At 37.0% G+C, this 19465-nt stretch overlaps 1 protein-coding gene across 1 annotated transcript in view; it reads left to right on the forward strand.

The window, feature by feature from the left end:
* tex264a (testis expressed 264, ER-phagy receptor a) overlaps positions 1–18079 on the forward strand; it is a 116239-nt gene extending 98160 nt beyond the window's left edge. Inside the window, exon 4 of the mRNA XM_007253271.3 lies at positions 15708–18079. Coding sequence (XP_007253333.3) covers positions 15708–15991 — 284 coding nt within the window. The 3' untranslated portion in view covers positions 15992–18079. The remainder of the gene's footprint in view (positions 1–15707) is intronic.
* The last annotated feature ends 1386 nt before the right edge of the window (positions 18080–19465 follow it).

Below are 19465 nucleotides of genomic sequence, written 5' to 3' on the forward strand. Positions count from 1 at the left end.
TTTAGTAGTGTATCTGAGGCAGGTCAGGAGCTGTCCGGTGCTGAAACTGATAATGAGAAAGAGGGTGAGTTATTATAAAGAGGGGAAATGATTAGGTACACTAAAGAGAGTCTGTGACTTAGGGACACTACTTGTGCATCACAGCCCCTCTCCCTAGTGACCTTTTCAAGAAGTGACAATGATATTTTTTGGGGGGGTGTAAGCCAAGCTGTGAACAGATCTATCCGCAGTGCTCCAGTACTCAGGAGGACCAACAATGCATCATCCTTCAGAGTGCAGAACAAGTTCAGACAGCTCACGAGGGCCAAGCGTCCTCAGCACTAGTCTAATTTAATCTCCTCCAGCTGGTTAAAAGGTTTCCTGAGAACTTTAAAGACCTCATGCCCTATATGGCCTAAGTTCTTATTTAAACTGGACTGAACCAGACCAAGCCAAAGACATTTGTAAAGACATGGAAACCATCATAGTTAGACTATAAATGTAAATGCTTTCTTTATGACTCGCTGAAGGTTTCTTCAAATGTCTACCAGTCTTGGTCAGACTAAAATTGAGCCATGAAGCTTATCAGGATCAGCTTTGGAAAAAAAATAAGAGATTTAGCTATTTATAGGTATATGTTTGAGTAAAATGAACAGTGAAAATGAAAATTCCTCCCAAATTCTAAATAAAAATATTGTCTGAAATAATAAAAAAAGATTCAGAGCTTTCAGACCTCAAGTAAAGCAAAGAAAACAAGTTCATATTCATGAAATTTTAAGAGTTAACAACCCTGGTTTTTAATCACAGTTTTCATGCATCTTCTAGCATGTTCTTCTCCACCAGTCTTACACACTGCTTTTGGATAACTTTATGCCACTCCTGGTGCACAGATTCAAACAGTTCAGTTTGGTTTGATGGTTTGTGATCATCCATCTTCCTCTTGATTATATGACAGAGGTTTTCACTTTGGTAAAATCAAGGAAAAACATCATCATTAAGTGGTCTCTTATTTTTTTTTTCAGAAATGTAGATACAATTTATTGAGCTACACATAAAGAAATGGTGTTTTACACTTGTGTAACCCAATATACCAGAATCTCTGTATGGATTAAACAGCTGCAGTGTTCCTGCAGATTTTTGAAGTTGGGTTGATAAGAATGTTGATAAGGCATCCAAAGGCATCCCACACATTCTTAATCAGGGATATTTCTCATGATGACTAGTAACTGTCATACAATCTGTGTCTTCGAGGCAAGCTGTATAGAAGGCAGCAGTATGTGGATCAGCATTGTCCTGTTGGAAAGTTGTCTAAAGAGCATATTAAAGCAGGGGTGTCCAAACTACGGCCCGCGGGCCATTTGCGGCCCGTTTCCTTTTTTGGAGCGGCCCGCGAGGTATTTTAGAAATAGAATGAAAGTTGGCCCGCTGTTAAGCAGGTTTTTATAATGTGAGATTCAAAGTTTGAACGCTAGGTGTCAGAAACGGGCCAAAGAGTCTAAAAGCGGAGAGGATGCGCATTTCTAGTGCAGAAAAACGAGGCAAAAGAGTCTAAAAGTGGAGAGAGTGCTCATTTCTAGCGCAGAAGAACGGGCCAGAGAGTCTAAAAGTGGAGAGTGTGCGCACTTCTAGTGCAGAAAAACAGGTCAGAGAGTCTAAAAGCAGAGAGTGTGCACATTTCTAGCGCAGAAAAACGGGCCAGAGAGTCTAAAAGCGGAGAGAGTGTGAATATAAGAATGTGATGGCACAAACTATAGAGCTATGGCTAATACAGAAACAGATACTGAGTGTGTTAATGGTAATCAGTGCAGGGCTGCAGATCCGGAGAACAACACAGCGGGCAGTGGAGAGCCAGGCTGGGAACATCAGGAACAGGGCATCTCCATCCATGTAAAAGAGATAGAGAAAACAGAAAGGAAAGGAAGAGAAAAAAAAGCAGAAGTTAGAAGGGTTGTGAAATAATTCTGATGAGTAGAAGGACAGGGCTGATTCCTGAAAGCTGGAACCACAGACGGACACATCCAGGAAGACCGGCCGGCCAGGCGTCTCAGCACATGCACCTTTACACTCACAAGAACTGAACTTCACCCACACACACACCCAGTCAGCACACAGAGGCTGACATGACTTTATTTGCTGCACTCTTAAAAACTATAAACTCTACCTCAGTAACTGCTGTGATTATATATGTTCTATATGTTACAGTATGTCACACATCTCTGCACCTTATCCCCACTATACACTTATTATACCGTATCGGTACTGCACTGTCCTGTCTTTAAATTGTCTCGTCCTTTGTATTTATTGTATTTATTGTTATTTAGTGTTATAATTTTATAATTTCATGTTGCACTCCTGCACTTTATGTTGTCTATTGCTTGTTGTTCTATGTTGCACCATGGTTCCGGAGGAACGTAATTTCATCACACTGTGTACCTGTACTCAGATGTAATGACAATAAAAGCCTCTTGACTTGACTTGAGAAAGATAGAGATAGAGAACACAGAGGGGAGGGAAGAAAAAGGGGTTAGAATGCTTTTATAAAACTCTGCTGGAGTGGGATGGGCACTGGTAGCAGCAGCTCAGGACATGGGGAGAGAAAGAGAAAGCAGATGATTAGGACAGGGTTTATATTTGCTGGATAAGCTGTAAGAGGAAGAAAATTGTAATGAGACATTACTCAAAAGCTTGAGCAAATAGAAATGTTTTGAGTCTAGATTTAAAGATTGAGAGTGTGTCTGAGTCCCGTATATTAATAGGGAGGCTATTCCAAAGTTGGGGAGCTTTATAAAAGAACGCTCTTCCTCCTGCATAGTTTTTTCTAATACGCGGGACTAAAAACAGGCCAGCGTCTTGGGAGCGGAGTGAACGCGGCGGATTGTAAGGAGTAAGGAGTTCCTGTAGATAATGCGGGGCCAGACCATTGAGGGATTTATACGTCAGGAGAAGTATTTTTTAACCCTTCTATTGTGTTCGGGTCAAAATTGACCCGTTTTCAAGTTTAAATGTGTAAAAATTACCATTTGCTTTTTTGTTCTGGAATGAGGCTTCATCTAATCCTCAGACACACCTGATTGAATGTAGAAATATACATTTTTACCATTTTAGTAAATTCTAAAGGTCTCAAAAAAAAAAAGTTACATCTGTGGTGTTACGGGTCAAAAATGACCCGGCAGAGACTACTGGCTGTTTTATGCATCACCTTAAAGCTATGGGTTGCTCTGAGGATCAATTGTGGCCCAATATGCCCAATTATGGCCCACACACACAGGCTTCTTTCACATGCACAGACACAGAGACATATAGAAAATGCATACAGGCACACACACACACACCACCCCCCACGTGAACTAAGACTTTCTCACAGCATATTGATACATTGTTTATAAACATTGGCCCACATACACACACACACAAACACCAACCCCCACGTGAACTAAAACTTTCTCACAGCATATTGATACATTGTTTATAAACAAACATTGGCACATATAAAGAGGGTTTGGGTGGGATATTATTAGTTGAATTCTGTAGGAGTATCAGTCAACATGAGCAAAAGGTATTCTGTTCATGAGGTGCTAGATCATATCTTTGGTAATGATGGTGATCTTGAGGAGAGAGAGGGAAGTGAAGCTGAGGAGGATGTGTCTGAGGAGGAGGATGATGTTCAGTATGACCCTGAACAAGACCAAACATCTGATGAGGAGGACCCAGATGTCACAGATGCTCAAGGAGAGGTCTTCAAGTCAAAAAAAGGTGACATTTCATGGTTATCAAGCCCTCCTCAAACCCAAGCCAGGGCACCGATGGAAAACATCCTCAGAATGACTCCAGGGCCTACTAGATACGCTGTGTCACACGCCCAAGACATCAAGTCAACGTTTGAACTGTTCTTTCCACGACCTATTCAGAGTATCCTACTTGAGATGACCAACATGGAAGGGAGAAGAGTGTTTGGTGATAGCTGGACGGAGATGGACAAAACACAGCTAGATGCGCACATGGGACTGTTGCTTCTTGCGGGGGTGTACAGATCCTGTAATGAAGCTACGGCCAGCTTATGGGATAGTGAGTCAGGACGCCCTATTTTTCGTGCCACAATGTCCCTTCAAGCCTTTCATGTGTTATCAAGAGTGCTACGTTTTGACAACAGGGAGACCAGAGTTGCTCGTCGTGAGAATGACAAGCTTGCTCCCATCAGGGAGGTTTGGGACAAATGGGTGGAAAATTTACCCTTTGTGTACAATCCTGGGCCAGAGGTGACAGTGGATGAATGGCTAGTCCCTTTCAGAGGCCGCTGTCCCTTCAGGCAGTACATGCCAAGCAAGCCTGGAAAATATGGGATCAAAATATGGGCAGCTTGTGATGCAAAAACTGCCTATGCATGGAATATGCAAATATATACCGGAAAATCTGCCACCGGAGTGCCAGAGAAGAACCAGGGCAAGCGGGTCGTCCTGGACATGACCAAGGGTCTTCGGGGGCACAACATAACTTGTGATAATTTTTTTACCTCCTATGACCTTGCGCAAGAGCTTCTAAAGAGGAAGCTGACGATGGTGGGAACAGTCAGGAAGAACAAACCTGAGCTTCCCTTAGCTCTTCTTGGAACGAAAGACAGGGCTCCTCTCTCATCCAAGTTTGCATTCTCAGAAAGAACCACAGTTGTCTCCTACTGTCCCAAAAAGAACAAAAATGTCATTCTGATGTCAACTCTCCACAGGGATGCTGGTGTGAGCAGTAGGGAGGACAAGAAGCCAGACATGATCCTGGATTACAACAAGAACAAAGGTGGTGTTGACAACCTGGACAAGGTCACCGGCACATACACATGCAAGCGGGGGACAAAAAGGTGGCCAATGGTTGTGTTCTACAACATGCTGGACGTTTCGGCATACAACGCATATGTAGTGTGGACTGAAATAGATCCAGGATGGAATGGAGAAAAACCTTTCAAGAGGAGGCTTTTTCTGGAGGAGTTGGGCAAGTCTCTGGTTTCTCCCTATATCGAAAGACGAAAGAGGCTGCCCCGAACCGAAGCGTCTGTTCGTTTGGTGAAAGGGCTTCAGCCAACACTCACATCATCATCCTGTGATACAAACCAGGGAGGAGATTCCAGGAGCAGCAAGAGGAAGAGGTGCCAGTCCTGCCCCGCCAACAAGGACAGGAAGTCCAACACCACTTGCCACACATGCAAGAAATTCATTTGCGCGGAGCACACAGTAACCATCAAATACTGTGATTCATGCATTTGAACACACACACACACACACACACACACAGTTAAAGTTTCTGATGCTAAGTTTCATGGTTCATAAGTTCATAAGTTCATTCAGAGTGACTCACCTGCACTAACATCATATTATTTTTCAATGTTCAGTTTATGGTTAATGCAGGCGCACACACACACACACACTGTTGTTGGTCATTGTTCATTTGTTAAAGTTAAATTGCTTGGTTAATTGGTATGGTTAAATAAAAGTTGGTTTTATGGAAAGAAATTTGAACACTTGTTGTCTTTATCCTACTATTTATCTATGCGGGTCAGTTTTGACCCGAAACACCAAAGATGTCACTATTGTTAATAATTTTAAATAATATTATTTTTTTCTTTGGTAGGTGTACTCTAATATAGGTCTATAACACATTTACAGTTTCTAATTACTCAGTCTATAAGTATGACAAATATTTTTTGTGAATTTAAATAGTTTTTGCATTCAAAAACGAGTGGTACTTTTTAAAACACTGTGTCTGTGGAGCCAACTAAAGAAATTTCCCACACTGGTTCCATTTATATGAATGTATACTAAGCCAACAATGAGTTGAAAAACAATATTGGAAGAAAACTGGTGATTTTAAGCATTTTCAAGCATTTTCAAATCACGGGTCAAAATTGACCCGCAAACACCACAGGTGTAAACAGCTTTCTAACACAATATAAGGGATAATCTATACGAAATCTAACAGGTAGCCAGTGTAGGGATGAAAGAATAGGTGTAATGTGATCGAAGTTTCTAGCTCTGGTAAGCACTCTTGCGGCTGCATTCTGAACTAGCTGGAGTTTATGGAGTAATTTATGTGGACTTCCAGCCAACAACGCGTTGCAGTAGTCCAGCCTGGAGGTTATGAATGCAGGTACCAGCTTCTCAGCATCTTCCAGAGAGAGTATACTGCGGATTTTAGCTATATTTCTTAAGTGGATGATATTAAGAGACATCATGAAATTAAACATCAATTTGAAAAATCTTAGTTTACACAACACTGGCAAAGATAAATATAGTAAGTCAAGTAAAATGGTGTGTAAATGAAATAATCAGAAAAAAAGTATTATTTAAAGTGGTATATTTCATTATTTGTTTTAATACAGAGTGTGGCCCGTGACTTCAAATATATTTCTCCTTCTGGCCCCCAACAAAAAAAAAAAGTTTGGACACCCCTGTATTAAAGGCTTTAAAAAAACTTTTTCAAACTTTTTCACTTTTTCAAACGAGGTTCTTTATGCTACCAAAAGTGGTTCTTATATGGAATCGTTCAAATATTATTTGTTAGAATCTTTATTTTTAGGATTGTACTTCAAATGTGCAATCATATTTCTACAATATCTTATATTTCTATTTATAGATTTCATAATTAAAACCAATTGCTATGTAAATAAAGATGGACCATATAATCTGTCCGTCAATGATGAGCTTTAACTTAAATTCACATTCTACAATTTTAGTATTAAAAGTAAAAAAATTACAGGAGTTTCAAATGTTCAGATGTTCAAATGTTGCGATGCTGCCTTGAACACATTGTGGCTTTTGATAGTTAAGGGATATATTTAGTGCTTCCTGGAGACGGGACCTGGACCTAAACTGATATTTAGATGAAAAGATGTACAGGCTTCTTCAGTGGGAGTATGTCTTCTTCCTTTCTGCTCTTTGGCACTTATTTCCTGATCTTTGATTTGCCTCACCTCTAACTATTACCGGAGGGTTTATTATTGCCGTGAAGAGGGCATCAATTCCGGTTCCGCCGTGGTGATTCATTGCATGTGAATGACATTTAAGCCTGTTTAGGTGGCGGGACGATTGAAGGTGTGCTGTGGCACCTTTCTTAATCAGTTTTGAAAAGGTCTCACCATGGCGGCGCCTATTTTCTCCCCATCCTTTGTTAAACACAATGAGCAGAGAGCTTTAGCTTAATTGAGATGCCATAACTGATTTGTCGGGAGGAGCGGGATGAGTGAGGGTAAGGGATCAGTTCTCCTGCCATGAAGTGATACTGACAGCGAGAGGCAAGAGGCCAAACCTAGCGCTCTCTATCATCTAGAGATGAGATGGGTGTGGAATTAGCAGCCTCCTCCTCTGTCTCACTCACACACAAGCTTTTATAAAACAATGTTAAACTTAAGTTTCTTATGTATAATATATCGTCGCTGTCCTATGAAAAACACTTATCTCCATTTTTGTCGATTTTTAGTTTACTACATAATTTGAACAGACAGACTGTCCCTCACACTGTGCCAAAATTTATTCATGAACAGACCAATAGAAACTCTTCAAAATGACCTGAAATAAACTCTTTTTACATTGACTTCCATTGAAAGTTTTCAAGGTTTTTTCTCTCTCCTGTAAAGTTGCTCTTTTGGAGATAAGCGTTTTTCATTGGACAGCGACGATATAGAATATAGAAGAAAACATTTCTGAGTTTAACCCTACACTTCTACTCTGTATTTACAACCCCCAACATTTCTTTAAAAAGTTGCTGTGTAAAATGTAATGAATGCAATGATTTGCTAATCTCATAGACCCATGTTTTATCCACAATAGAACACAGAACACATATCAGATATTGAAAGTACGACATTTTACCATTTCATGAAAAACATTAATTTGTCTAGAACTTAATAGGAGTTCATGCCTCAGAAAAGTTGGTACAGGGCAACAAAAGGCTGCAAAAGTAAGTGGCACTAATAAAAACAGCTCACAACTAACTCAAATGACTGGGTAAAAAAGAGCATTTTATAGAGGCAGAGGTCCCTATTTTAGCAATCTATTGGTGAGCCCTCATCTGTACAACTTTATTTAGTGTGTGTTAGAGTGTCTTTTCTATTGTAACGACAGGAAAAGTACACCTTGTGTGGCTCAAAACATACACAAAAGGCATAAACTAATTATCTTAATTAATCATGGGAGTGTTTCGGGCGTAACTTTTAATAAACCACTCATAGTGTCACTTGCTTTTTTCTTTAAAAGCCAGGTGTGATTGACTTTGGCACATTGCTATTTCAGGGGGTCAGCTATCTGGGTGTGTCTTAACGCTTCTCAGTGGGAAAACTGACCAGTTCACACTTGTTAATTCTGTTTGTTGTTAATGTAAAAGTTTACATAGTTGCCAGCAGGCATGCAGTATAGGTTTGTGCATTCCGGCACCAGAAGGCAGGCTATGTGGAATCTCTGTATATCAGTGGCATGCATCGAATATAGTTGGTACCCCTTCTGCAAATCCCCCCCCTCCAACCCGCATGCAGCACCCCCCCCCCCCCAAACCGCCTATCAAGCGACATATAGATAAACATTACAACAACTACATATTCTCTGTCTTGAATGAGTTATATGAACTTAATACACATAAACAGTCCACAAATACAGCTACAAACTACAAAAGTATACAACAGACCCAACAATCAATGCTTAATTTTCCTACAAGTACAACCGTTTAACAAAGATCACTCATTTGTATGTCTACAGTACACCAGAGCAGCCAAAACATTAAGTACACACAAAAACTCACCAGTCAGGCCTATTATTGTGATTTAGTTTACTTTGAAGGACAGCCTTTAAAAAGGCTATTTAACATGATGTGACACAATATCTGTCTGATTTGCAGCCGCAATTCCGTGATAGTTAGCTAACTACTGAACTAAACCAGCGTACGCACTGTTTTACGACTAATCAGCGCGTACCCCTTCAGCACAGCGATGAGAAGGGGTTAGACAGCCATGGCCCCGCCCCCGGAGTGAAAATCATGAATCTGATTGGTTGGATTGTCCTATGACTTTGCTAACAAATTCATTACTACACCCTTCACAAAATCAGCAGAAGGGGCAGCAGACACAGGAGCAGAAGCCATTTTAAAAAGCTTTGATTGGTTAAAACCGCTGTCAGTCAGATAAGAGTCCTGTAGCAACTGAAAAAGCACAGACTAATGCTTTGAATTAGTTGCTGTTTTTTTATTTTAGTTCATTTATAAAATAAGTCCATACACTTACAATAACTATAATATATATTTCCTGATTAAAAATTATGTAATTTTTCACATGCACTTATAGTCACCCATTCTCTGAAGGGTTAGAAGGGCCTCACTGCACACCACTACTGTATATATGTCTGTCTTTATCAGTACAAAGATGGAGGCGCACGGAGCTGAAGCTAGTGTTATGAGAACTCCCGAGAACTCCGGAGGGGGGTGGGTTCCTCTGACTGAGTCTTGGTTCCTCCTAAGTGTTCTTCCTCTTAGTATGAGGAAGTTTTTTTTGTTTTTTTTTTGCCACTGTTGGCATCACCGTGGTGCTTGCACATCAAAGGCTTGGATCCACTTTTCTGTAAAGCTGCTTTGTGACAACATCTGTTGTAAAAAGTACTATATAAGTAAAACTGAATTAAATTAATCTTGACTATTTAACCGATTCAGGTACAAGGCTTGACAATAGATCGTTGATGAGGTGTAAGGTAGCAATGAGCATCGCAATGTGCCTTGTTTAGGGTGTAAGATAGGGGTAACTGTGTTCACATACAGTGATTTATGAAGGTGTTTCTGAAAGCATGTTTATTGCTTTAGTTACAAATGTGTTTAGAGTCAATGAGTCATTCTTTCTTTCTAAAGTTGAGGTTTACTCTGCCCAGTATAGCGCTGCCTGTCCATGTTTTAAAGCTTAGGCAATCATGTGTCTTGCAGTACCTCTTTCATTGATCTTATTGGTTGTTAGATACAGCAATTTATATCGTGTTGCATCATATATTGTGTGCTGTTGCTGTTGTGCAAGAACCCTGTATCTCCAGTCTTGCTGTTTTTTCTCTCTTTAATGGTGTAAAAATTAGTTTTTTCTTTTTTTACTGAAAAGATATACTGCAGGTTCAGCAGTCATACTAAAGGTTTACCACATACATGCGCAGACATCTCTTACATTACTGTACAGTGATTTTTATAGGGACTCATGATGAAGCGTCCTACAGGGAAAATTAGCCAATAAAACAAAATGCTTTAACAGATTACACCCTTCCTCAGGTTTGATTAACCACACACTGGCTCTCCTGAGCATTCATAATGTACAAATACTGTAATTATAGCCCATTTCCAGAACACACCAGTGGAAGCAGCTGTTGTAAAATGCAGCAGCAGCTTAGCTGAGATAGATATGATATGGCTGGGTGGATCACCCTGATGCCAAGTCATTTTATTCTCATCATTAATCATCTGGGCCAGATACATGTGCTTTATTGGCACAGATTAAGGGGAAGCTGAGCGAAGTGTGAAGAATTATATGAACTGCTGACTGCCGGCATCAGTAGGATGTCTTGTAAATGTCACGCAAGGATATGTAAATGGATGTCGTGGGAAAACTTCATTTCAGCACGTTTTCAGGCAGAAGGAGGAAAACAAACCCCTCGGCGGAGTCTTTGAGTCTTATGAAGTGCTCAACCTGAAGAGAGAGCACACTAGAGATGCACCAAAAATGAGACAAATGGTCAGAATCCAAAACCAAACCTTTTTTTGCAGGTATTTATTCTTTTTTTCTTACAGAATAAGTTAAATAGCTGGAATTGTATTTCTTATCTCAATTTGTTTATTGAGCACTTAACATTTTAATATTCCAGCAAACAAAGCAACAAAAACAACACATTTACCTTTAGCAGTGCTATTCTAATTCTGAATTTACTTGAGCAGTGCTATTCCACAACTGATATCCTGATAATAAATGTAGCTCAGCAGTGCTACTTTAGACACATATGAGAAAAATGTACACAAAGACAAGCTCAGCTAATATTAGTATCTTAGCCCTGTACAACTTGTGTTCTTTAGCTGCAACAGCTATTTCAGAAGGTAGTACACTGATACCAATGTGTGGGTTATTCTCAAAATACTGTTTTGTTTTTTTTTTTTTTTAACTATTCCTCATATTTATAAGACTTCTGTACATACTATATATATATATATATATATATATATATATATATAATATTTTCCAGCCTAATCATTTCATTTGTTACACTTTTTTTGTTTCCTCATATGCAATCTACACAACAGGATGGACGATTTTAGTGAAAATAGCCATTTGATGAAAACAGGGTTAAATCATTTTGAATTGTCATAGTGACCTTGTCCTGTTTAAAATAAAAAAAATCTAAATTGCTATTAATTGCCTTGATTAATTAATTAATTAAATAGATTAATTACCAGCAAAAGGAAAAGTTTATGCTTTTCACCAACTAAGCATGGAAACGATATGAGAGATATGAGAAGTGAATTTAATATGATAATTGCTGAACATGCAGCAAGTGTCTTTAGTTTAGCTTAATAGATCATTGCTGTCTAATGAAAAACAATCTCTAAAAAACTTCTAAACTAACAGTGGAACTCAATGTAAAAAAGAGTTTATTTTAGGTCATTTTAAAGTATTTCTATTGGTCCATTTATCTAAAAAATTTGTGACAGTGTAAGGGACAGTTTGTCTGTTAAAATTATGTGGTAAACTAAAAATCAACAATAATTGAGTTGCTTGTTTTTCATTGGACAGCAACGGTATGCTTGTTCCATCATTAATGAAAAAAAAAATCAAATCTGGTTTAAAATAAGAAAGGCCTTATTTGTTTTTTTTTTACTAAATCAGCCAAACTGTCATTCCTGTCGCTGTCTATCTGCCTGACACGGACTCTAGTTCACAAACCAAAGACTTCACTTCCCAGAATTCACCTGCACCCTCCCAGTGTTCTAACTCGCTGGCCTTCTAATCATTCCCACCTGTACTCCTATTATAAATTTCCCTCTGTTTTTGTTCCTATTTGCCTCCTTTGTTTACTTTTCTTTTTGTTCTTGACTATTCTTTTGCCTAGCCCTTTGTTGTTTTGTTAGCTTTCTAGTTGCCAACCTTTTATTTTTTGGTATTTTTGATTACCCTTTTGCCTTGCCCTTCTACTCTATTGTTGGATATCCTGTGTATGACCTCCTTGCCTGCTCACTCTGGTGTGTTGCTTGTCTCTGCTGCCCTTTTGTTACTGACCTTGCCTGTCCCTGACCATTCTTATAGATTTAGTATAGAAAGCTAAAAAAACTGCGTGTGTCTGTCATATGTTTGACTACCGTGACACAAATGCTGCAAGTGTTTCAGGCAAATATTTTAGGTTGCCAAATATTTAATATATGTCCAAAACACACTTTAAAAGACCCAATCTTAAGCAACACCTTTCCCCTTTTTCTCTTTATACATCATGTTGAACGAGTAATTAATGTTCTGTCTTTGCCCTGTCAGCAGCACTCTTAATTGACTGTAGGAAATCTGTTTGTAAACCGTCTGTTCTTGCTGATTACTGATGTATTCTCCAGGTGAGTCGCAGGTGTTTAACACAAGTCCTGCTGCTCTTACCGCTATCTGCTGTTAACAACACAAACTTCCTTTTGGCATGGATCTGGTCTCAGAGGGTCTTCTGACTGGATTATGATATTTCTTGGCAATTACAGCTCTCACCTGGTGTGTCAATAACAGCATCGCTTTTCCAATTACAGCGTCATTATGAAGAGACAGTAACTCTCTAAAGCTGAGACATGTGCCATTTAAAATCCCTTAAGACTAGCAGAAGCACCCAGGACTTTAGGCTGGGCTACTTTTGGTTTTAATAACTGCATTTCAGTCCAGTGATCAGTTTTCATTAGACCTGTGTGTGAGGATGTGGATTGTGAAAATACTCCACTTTGTGGCCTGTACTGAACTCTAATAACAGCTGCTTTCAATTTTTTTGTTTTTACACAATTTACCGGTGCAGCAGTTCGCCTGCACAGCAAAATTGGCAATATTCAATTATTACTATAATAATAAACACTGTCACTGTTTCAGTTTAACCCTTGGAAAGTTGATTTAACATTGCAAAATTTACTGCTCACAATTTCCAACCTATTTCCTTATCTGCTACATCTGTGTGACCCTAAACCAACAAGTTTAAGCTGCTGCTTTTTTATATTACTGGTAATCGTAATGTAATTAACCATAATGTAATTCAAAAATGGTAGACGTGGACAGGCCTCAAAATATTTTAATTCTGTAGACTGATTAAATTAAAGTTTTAATTTTTTTAACCACAATTAACAAAAATATGTTTGTAGACAATTTAGGAAATGATCACCTCTCCAACTGTTAAACATGGGGGTGGATGTATCATGCTTTGGGCTAGTGGTGCAGAATGTTACACAGGAACAATTTCTGTAACACTTTCTATGAATCTCATCTCAATAAGACTTTATAAACATACTCATAGCACATTACAATGCATTCATTAGGCATTATAAACATGTTTATTATGCATCATGAATTGTGATAATGCATAATCATAATGCATTAATATCTGTTTATAATGTTATACATCAATACCAAGAAACTCAGTCCCAGCTTGCAGAATTATGCATTATGACTAAAAAAGCTTTTAACTTTTAAACACAACCTTTATAATACTTTAAATATATTTTTAACCACTCATGAATTATACTTGTCTTAAATATATTCTTGGATATAGTCCATTATAATGTAATATAACATTATAATATATCTTTGTGCGCTCTAAGTAAAGTGACAGACTTTTTTTGTGAGACTAGATTATTAATGATATATATATATATATATATATATATATATATATATATATACATATATATATACATATATATGTATATATATATATATATATATTATAAGCACAGCTCATAATGTATTAGGCTGTGTGAGGATGTGGATTGTGAAAATACTCCACTTTGTGGCCTGTACTGAACTCTAATAACAGCTGCTTTCAATTTTTTTGTTTTTACACAATTTACCGGTGCAGCAGTTCGCCTGCACAGCAAAATTGGCAATATTCAATTATTACTATAATAATAAACACTGTCACTGTTTCAGTTTAACCCTTGGAAAGTTGATTTAACATTGCAAAATTTACTGCTCACAATTTCCAACCTATTTCCTTATCTGCTACATCTGTGTGACCCTAAACCAACAAGTTTAAGCTGCTGCTTTTTTATATTACTGGTAATCGTAATGTAATTAACCATAATGTAATTCAAAAATGGTAGACGTGGACAGGCCTCAAAATATTTTAATTCTGTAGACTGATTAAATTAAAGTTTTAATTTTTTTAACCACAATTAACAAAAATATGTTTGTAGACAATTTAGGAAATGATCACCTCTCCAACTGTTAAACATGGGGGTGGATGTATCATGCTTTGGGCTAGTGGTGCAGAATGTTACACAGGAACAATTTCTGTAACACTTTCTATGAATCTCATCTCAATAAGACTTTATAAACATACTCATAGCACATTACAATGCATTCATTAGGCATTATAAACATGTTTATTATGCATCATGAATTGTGATAATGCATAATCATAATGCATTAATATCTGTTTATAATGTTATACATCAATACCAAGAAACTCAGTCCCAGCTTGCAGAATTATGCATTATGACTAAAAAAGCTTTTAACTTTTAAACACAACCTTTATAATACTTTAAATATATTTTTAACCACTCATGAATTATACTTGTCTTAAATATATTCTTGGATATAGTCCATTATAATGTAATATAACATTATAATATATCTTTGTGCGCTCTAAGTAAAGTGACAGACTTTTTTTGTGAGACTAGATTATTAATGATATATATATATATATATATATATATATATATATATATACATATATATATACATATATATGTATATATATATATATATATATTATAAGCACAGCTCATAATGTATTAGGCTTCATAAACATGACTGTAATGGGTTATGCATATTTATAAATATTTATAGCCATGTTTATAACACCTTAAGAATGCATTATAAAATGTTATGAATGTGTTTATGACATTCATAAAAGTGTTACCACAATTTCCGTGGTAGAGGGAAGAATGGATTCTGTTAACTGTAAAAATGAAAAAAAGAAAAAAGTTGGTTTTATGATGCAAAGCATGATATACAGTTATAAAGAATTAACCTGTGAAAGCTCCTCCCACAACACTATGCTGGTAATTGAATACAAACTTTGCAGAGTTATTTCAAATACCTTTTTGAAGTTGAGGTATTTTTTAATAAGACAAAATTTGTTTTATATACATATCTTCGCTGTCCAATGAAAAACAGTCCATCTCCATATTTGTCGGTTTTTAGTTTGCTACATAATTTGAACAGACAAATTGTCCCTTACAATGAGCCAAAAATTATTGATTAACGGACCAATAGAAACTCTTTAAAATTACCTGAAATAAACTCTTTTTACACTGACTTCCATTGAAAATTTACAAAGTTTTTTCTCTCTCCTGTAAAGTTGCTGTTTTTCCTTCAAAAATGACATTGCTCCTCTATAGTGTGCAGCCTTGAGCTTCACGCTCCATAACTGCTCCTGTGCCAGTTTTGTTTTGGCAGCTCGTCTTAAATTGGACGTGCTGTCTAACAGATGTCTTTGCTACTGTTGCAGGCGAAAGCTGTTGGGTTGAGAGCAGCGTGGAGATCCAGGAGGCAGGTGTGTCGGGTGCTGAGAGCAGAGAAGCTGTGGAAGACCCGCCAGCGGAGCAGCAGAGTGCAGAGCAGGACGAGGGAGACGGACACAGCGAAGAAGCCGACCAGGAGGCCAAGGGCTCCAGCGAGTCTTTAGGCAGTGGCTCCTCGTTTGAAGAACTGGACATGGACATGGAGGAAGCAGAGAAAGAGAATACAGATGGAGAGAAGGAACAGTTGGGGGACAATGAAGAAAAAGCATAAAGAAGTGCAGGAAAGGAAAAAAGGGATGTGTGTGTATGTGTGTGTGAGTTTAAAGAAGAAGATAATTAAAGCTATTTTGTTCCTTAAAGGTATAATAAGTAATGTTTTTCACTTTTCACGATTTTAACACACATGTAAATCTGCCGCTTGGGGAAAATGACGGAAATAATACGAGCAATGGCTGTTAAAGAGTAATTAAAACACTTTATAACAATGTAATAAATACCACAGTTTAAGAACATACAGCTCTGGGAAAAATTAAGAGACCACTTTTCAGTTTCTGAATCTGTTTTTTCTGATTTTGCTATTTATAAGCATATGTTTGAGTTAAATGAACATTGTTGTTTTATTCTATGAACTACAGACAAAATTTCTCCCAGATTCCATAAAATAATGTTATTTAAAGCATTTATTTGCAGAAAATGAGAAATGAAACAAAAAAAGATGCAGAGTTTTCAGAAAGTTCATATTCATAAAGTTTTAAGAGTTCAGAAATCAATATTTGGATGTGGAATAACCCTGCTTTTTAATCACAGTTTTCATGCATCTTGGCATATTCTCCTCCACCAGTCTTACACACTGCTTTTGGATAACTTTATGCATTTACTCCTGGCGCAAAAATTCAAGCAGTTCAGTTTGGTTTGATGGCTTGTGATCATCCATCTTCCTCTTGATTATATTCCAGAGGTTTTCAATTTGGTAAAATCAAAGAAACTCATCGTTTTTTTTTTTCCAGAGCTGTATTAAAAGTAAGACCATAACATCTAATCAGGCCTATGATTTAGTCAAGAGCACTTGTTTTAGTTTAAAATAAAACCAGGAATCATTACTAAGGAGAACCAACTTCCATTATGCATTTGTCTTTGTGGAGAGTGGAGAAGACCAACAAGTCCATCTAGAACATCTAGAAGCTCTGCTGTCATGGTGTGTTGTTCAATTTACTGGCACTCTGACAGCCCAATATTACATTAATAAGGCCCTGTAACCGCTGACCCTAACTTGTCTGAATGCACACTTCTGTGTGCTAATCTAACAAGACAATGCTTGTCCTCATGCTGCTGCTGTCTCAGGAGATTGCCTGAAAGACACAGATACTACGTCTTCACTAGTTAAAACGTGTGGGTTGCTATATAGCTTGCTATGAGCACTCCTACACTACATCAAAATATGCAGGAATATTTGAGCTGCATGGGATGATACTGTATATCACAAACACCATTAGGAACCTCTACAACTTTACAACAAATGTACAACAAATGCATATGGCATGTTTACGTTTCACGCTACTTATTGCCCCTTTCAGTCTACATTTTTAACCATTTCATTGAAATCAAACAATTTTTCATTAAAACCATGGGCTTATTCGTTGCTGGAATAAAAACCTGCAGCCACACCAGCCAATCACAGATGAGTTTAGTCACCCCTATATACAAATACAAATAATTTACAAATTAAATCACCTGGTCAAATTTGAGGTGTCTCTTAGCTGCTCTTTTGTAATCGTTTATTAAGTTTCTTGAAACTACTTATTGTATCTTTAATGAATCACAAAAAAGCTCATTTTCATGACAAATCACCCTTTTCAGGGCTTTGGATTAAAATAGTAACTAACACAATCCAAGCACAAAGGATTTTCGAGCTTTGTATTGTGTTATCATACAATGTAATCGATGCCTGTGCTGCTTTCTCTGCTTTTGAAGTTTATCTTATTCCTAAAGTGGAAAAAATACTCATAAAATTATAACTAATAAACCTTAAATATTTATCCACACAATAATCTGTTAATCTTTTATAATCTGTTATTATTTATGAAACAATGTGTTCTGTAGATTAAAAATTGTAAGAATGAATGAATTGATAAATTGATTATTTTCATTGTCAGTTTTTGTAGGTCTGTCTACACATAATTATGGAGTATAATGATGGTAAAGGTTGTTATTCTGGTTAATAACTTCTTCTTTTAATCATATGGTCTTTATAAAACACTCTCGTCCTTCTGCATGTGACCGACGTGTTTGTTGTTGATAACAGACGTCTTTAAAAAAAAAAAATGTATGAACAAAAGGATTAAAACGGCAGTGTAATCTCTTGCTTTCTATTCTCTGTTTCTGTATTTTTGTAATCAGTGTTCTGTGTGCCATAAACAGGAGAGACTATGTGTCTAAGTCTATGACATTAGATGCTTACTGGTCTTCCCTTTACTGGTGTGTGTGTGTGTGTGTGTGTGTGTGTGTGTATGTTTGCTCATAGCTCCTGACTGGATGTTGAAATCTCCATTTAACATGGTAATTATTATATTATAATTTTGATACTAATTATTTTTTCTATTTTTGTTGCACTCTGACTGTAGGTCAGCATCTATAATGTAATTCTGAAGATCAGCATATAAACCTGCAAACAAAAGAAAATTGTGTCTGTGTGTAGACAAATTAATTAACATTTTGTGACTTGTTTAATCAAATTACTATTTAAGACGTTACACTTTAAGACATTTATAATGTAACAGTATCATAATAGACTATACACTAACATTCATTACTACACATTTATAACTATACTAACAATTATTTCAACATTTGACTTTACCTCAAAAGGTTTGACTCTACACTTTTTCTTTTTCACCTTACACAAACGTGTGATTTTACACTATAATTTGTCACTTGTCATTTTTTTATTTGAATATTTTTACACATTTTTTAAATTTTCACTAACATTTTTAAATAATACTATGATGTCTGCATTATTATACTATAATTACTATAATGTTTGACTTTTTACATTGACTTTTTTGACTTTTTATGAACATGGCTTTATTCTTTACATCATTGTTTCACTTCATCTTTTTTTTTCTAATTTACACTAGCATTAATGACTTCGTTACTAACAGTTATTTTGGACAAGCTTATATTTTATGGTGAGTGGGTCGGTTGTGACTTTTCACTAATGTATAATTTTACAGTTGTGAAATCTTTACATAAACATTTATGACACTGTCGTTAGTAAAAAAAAAAAATCTATAACATCTGAAACACCAGGTGCAGAAACGGATCTATTTCTTGCATTTTTCACAAGGCATGAGAGAGAACTGGGTCTGTTCCTGAGTTCTCTTCTACTTTTCACAGGAGTCATCATTGATTTCTGTTGGTCGTACAGTAGTGGAGTGTAGACTGAGCATCGATGGAACAGCGGACTGTCTCAGTGTGAGTCCACACAGCTCAATTGTGAAGCAGTAATTCCTCCTGATCCTCCTAGTGGACAACACAAGCGTTTACTATTTACAACCTTGATCAATATTTGGGCCAAGACTCAGCCTCATAGGGACTCGTACACCTTGAAGAATAGTGAATAATTGTCTTATAAACACAGAAAAACTACAGTTTGAACCCTGTTTGGTGACACATAATCATGATCAGTCACCAGTTGAATGGTTGCTTTAAAAACCTAAAGTAACTAAAATTAGGGATAATTACTTAA

Source organism: Astyanax mexicanus, chromosome 5 (genome assembly GCF_023375975.1).
Source record: "Astyanax mexicanus isolate ESR-SI-001 chromosome 5, AstMex3_surface, whole genome shotgun sequence".
In the NCBI taxonomy this organism is placed as follows: domain Eukaryota; kingdom Metazoa; phylum Chordata; class Actinopteri; order Characiformes; family Acestrorhamphidae; genus Astyanax; species Astyanax mexicanus.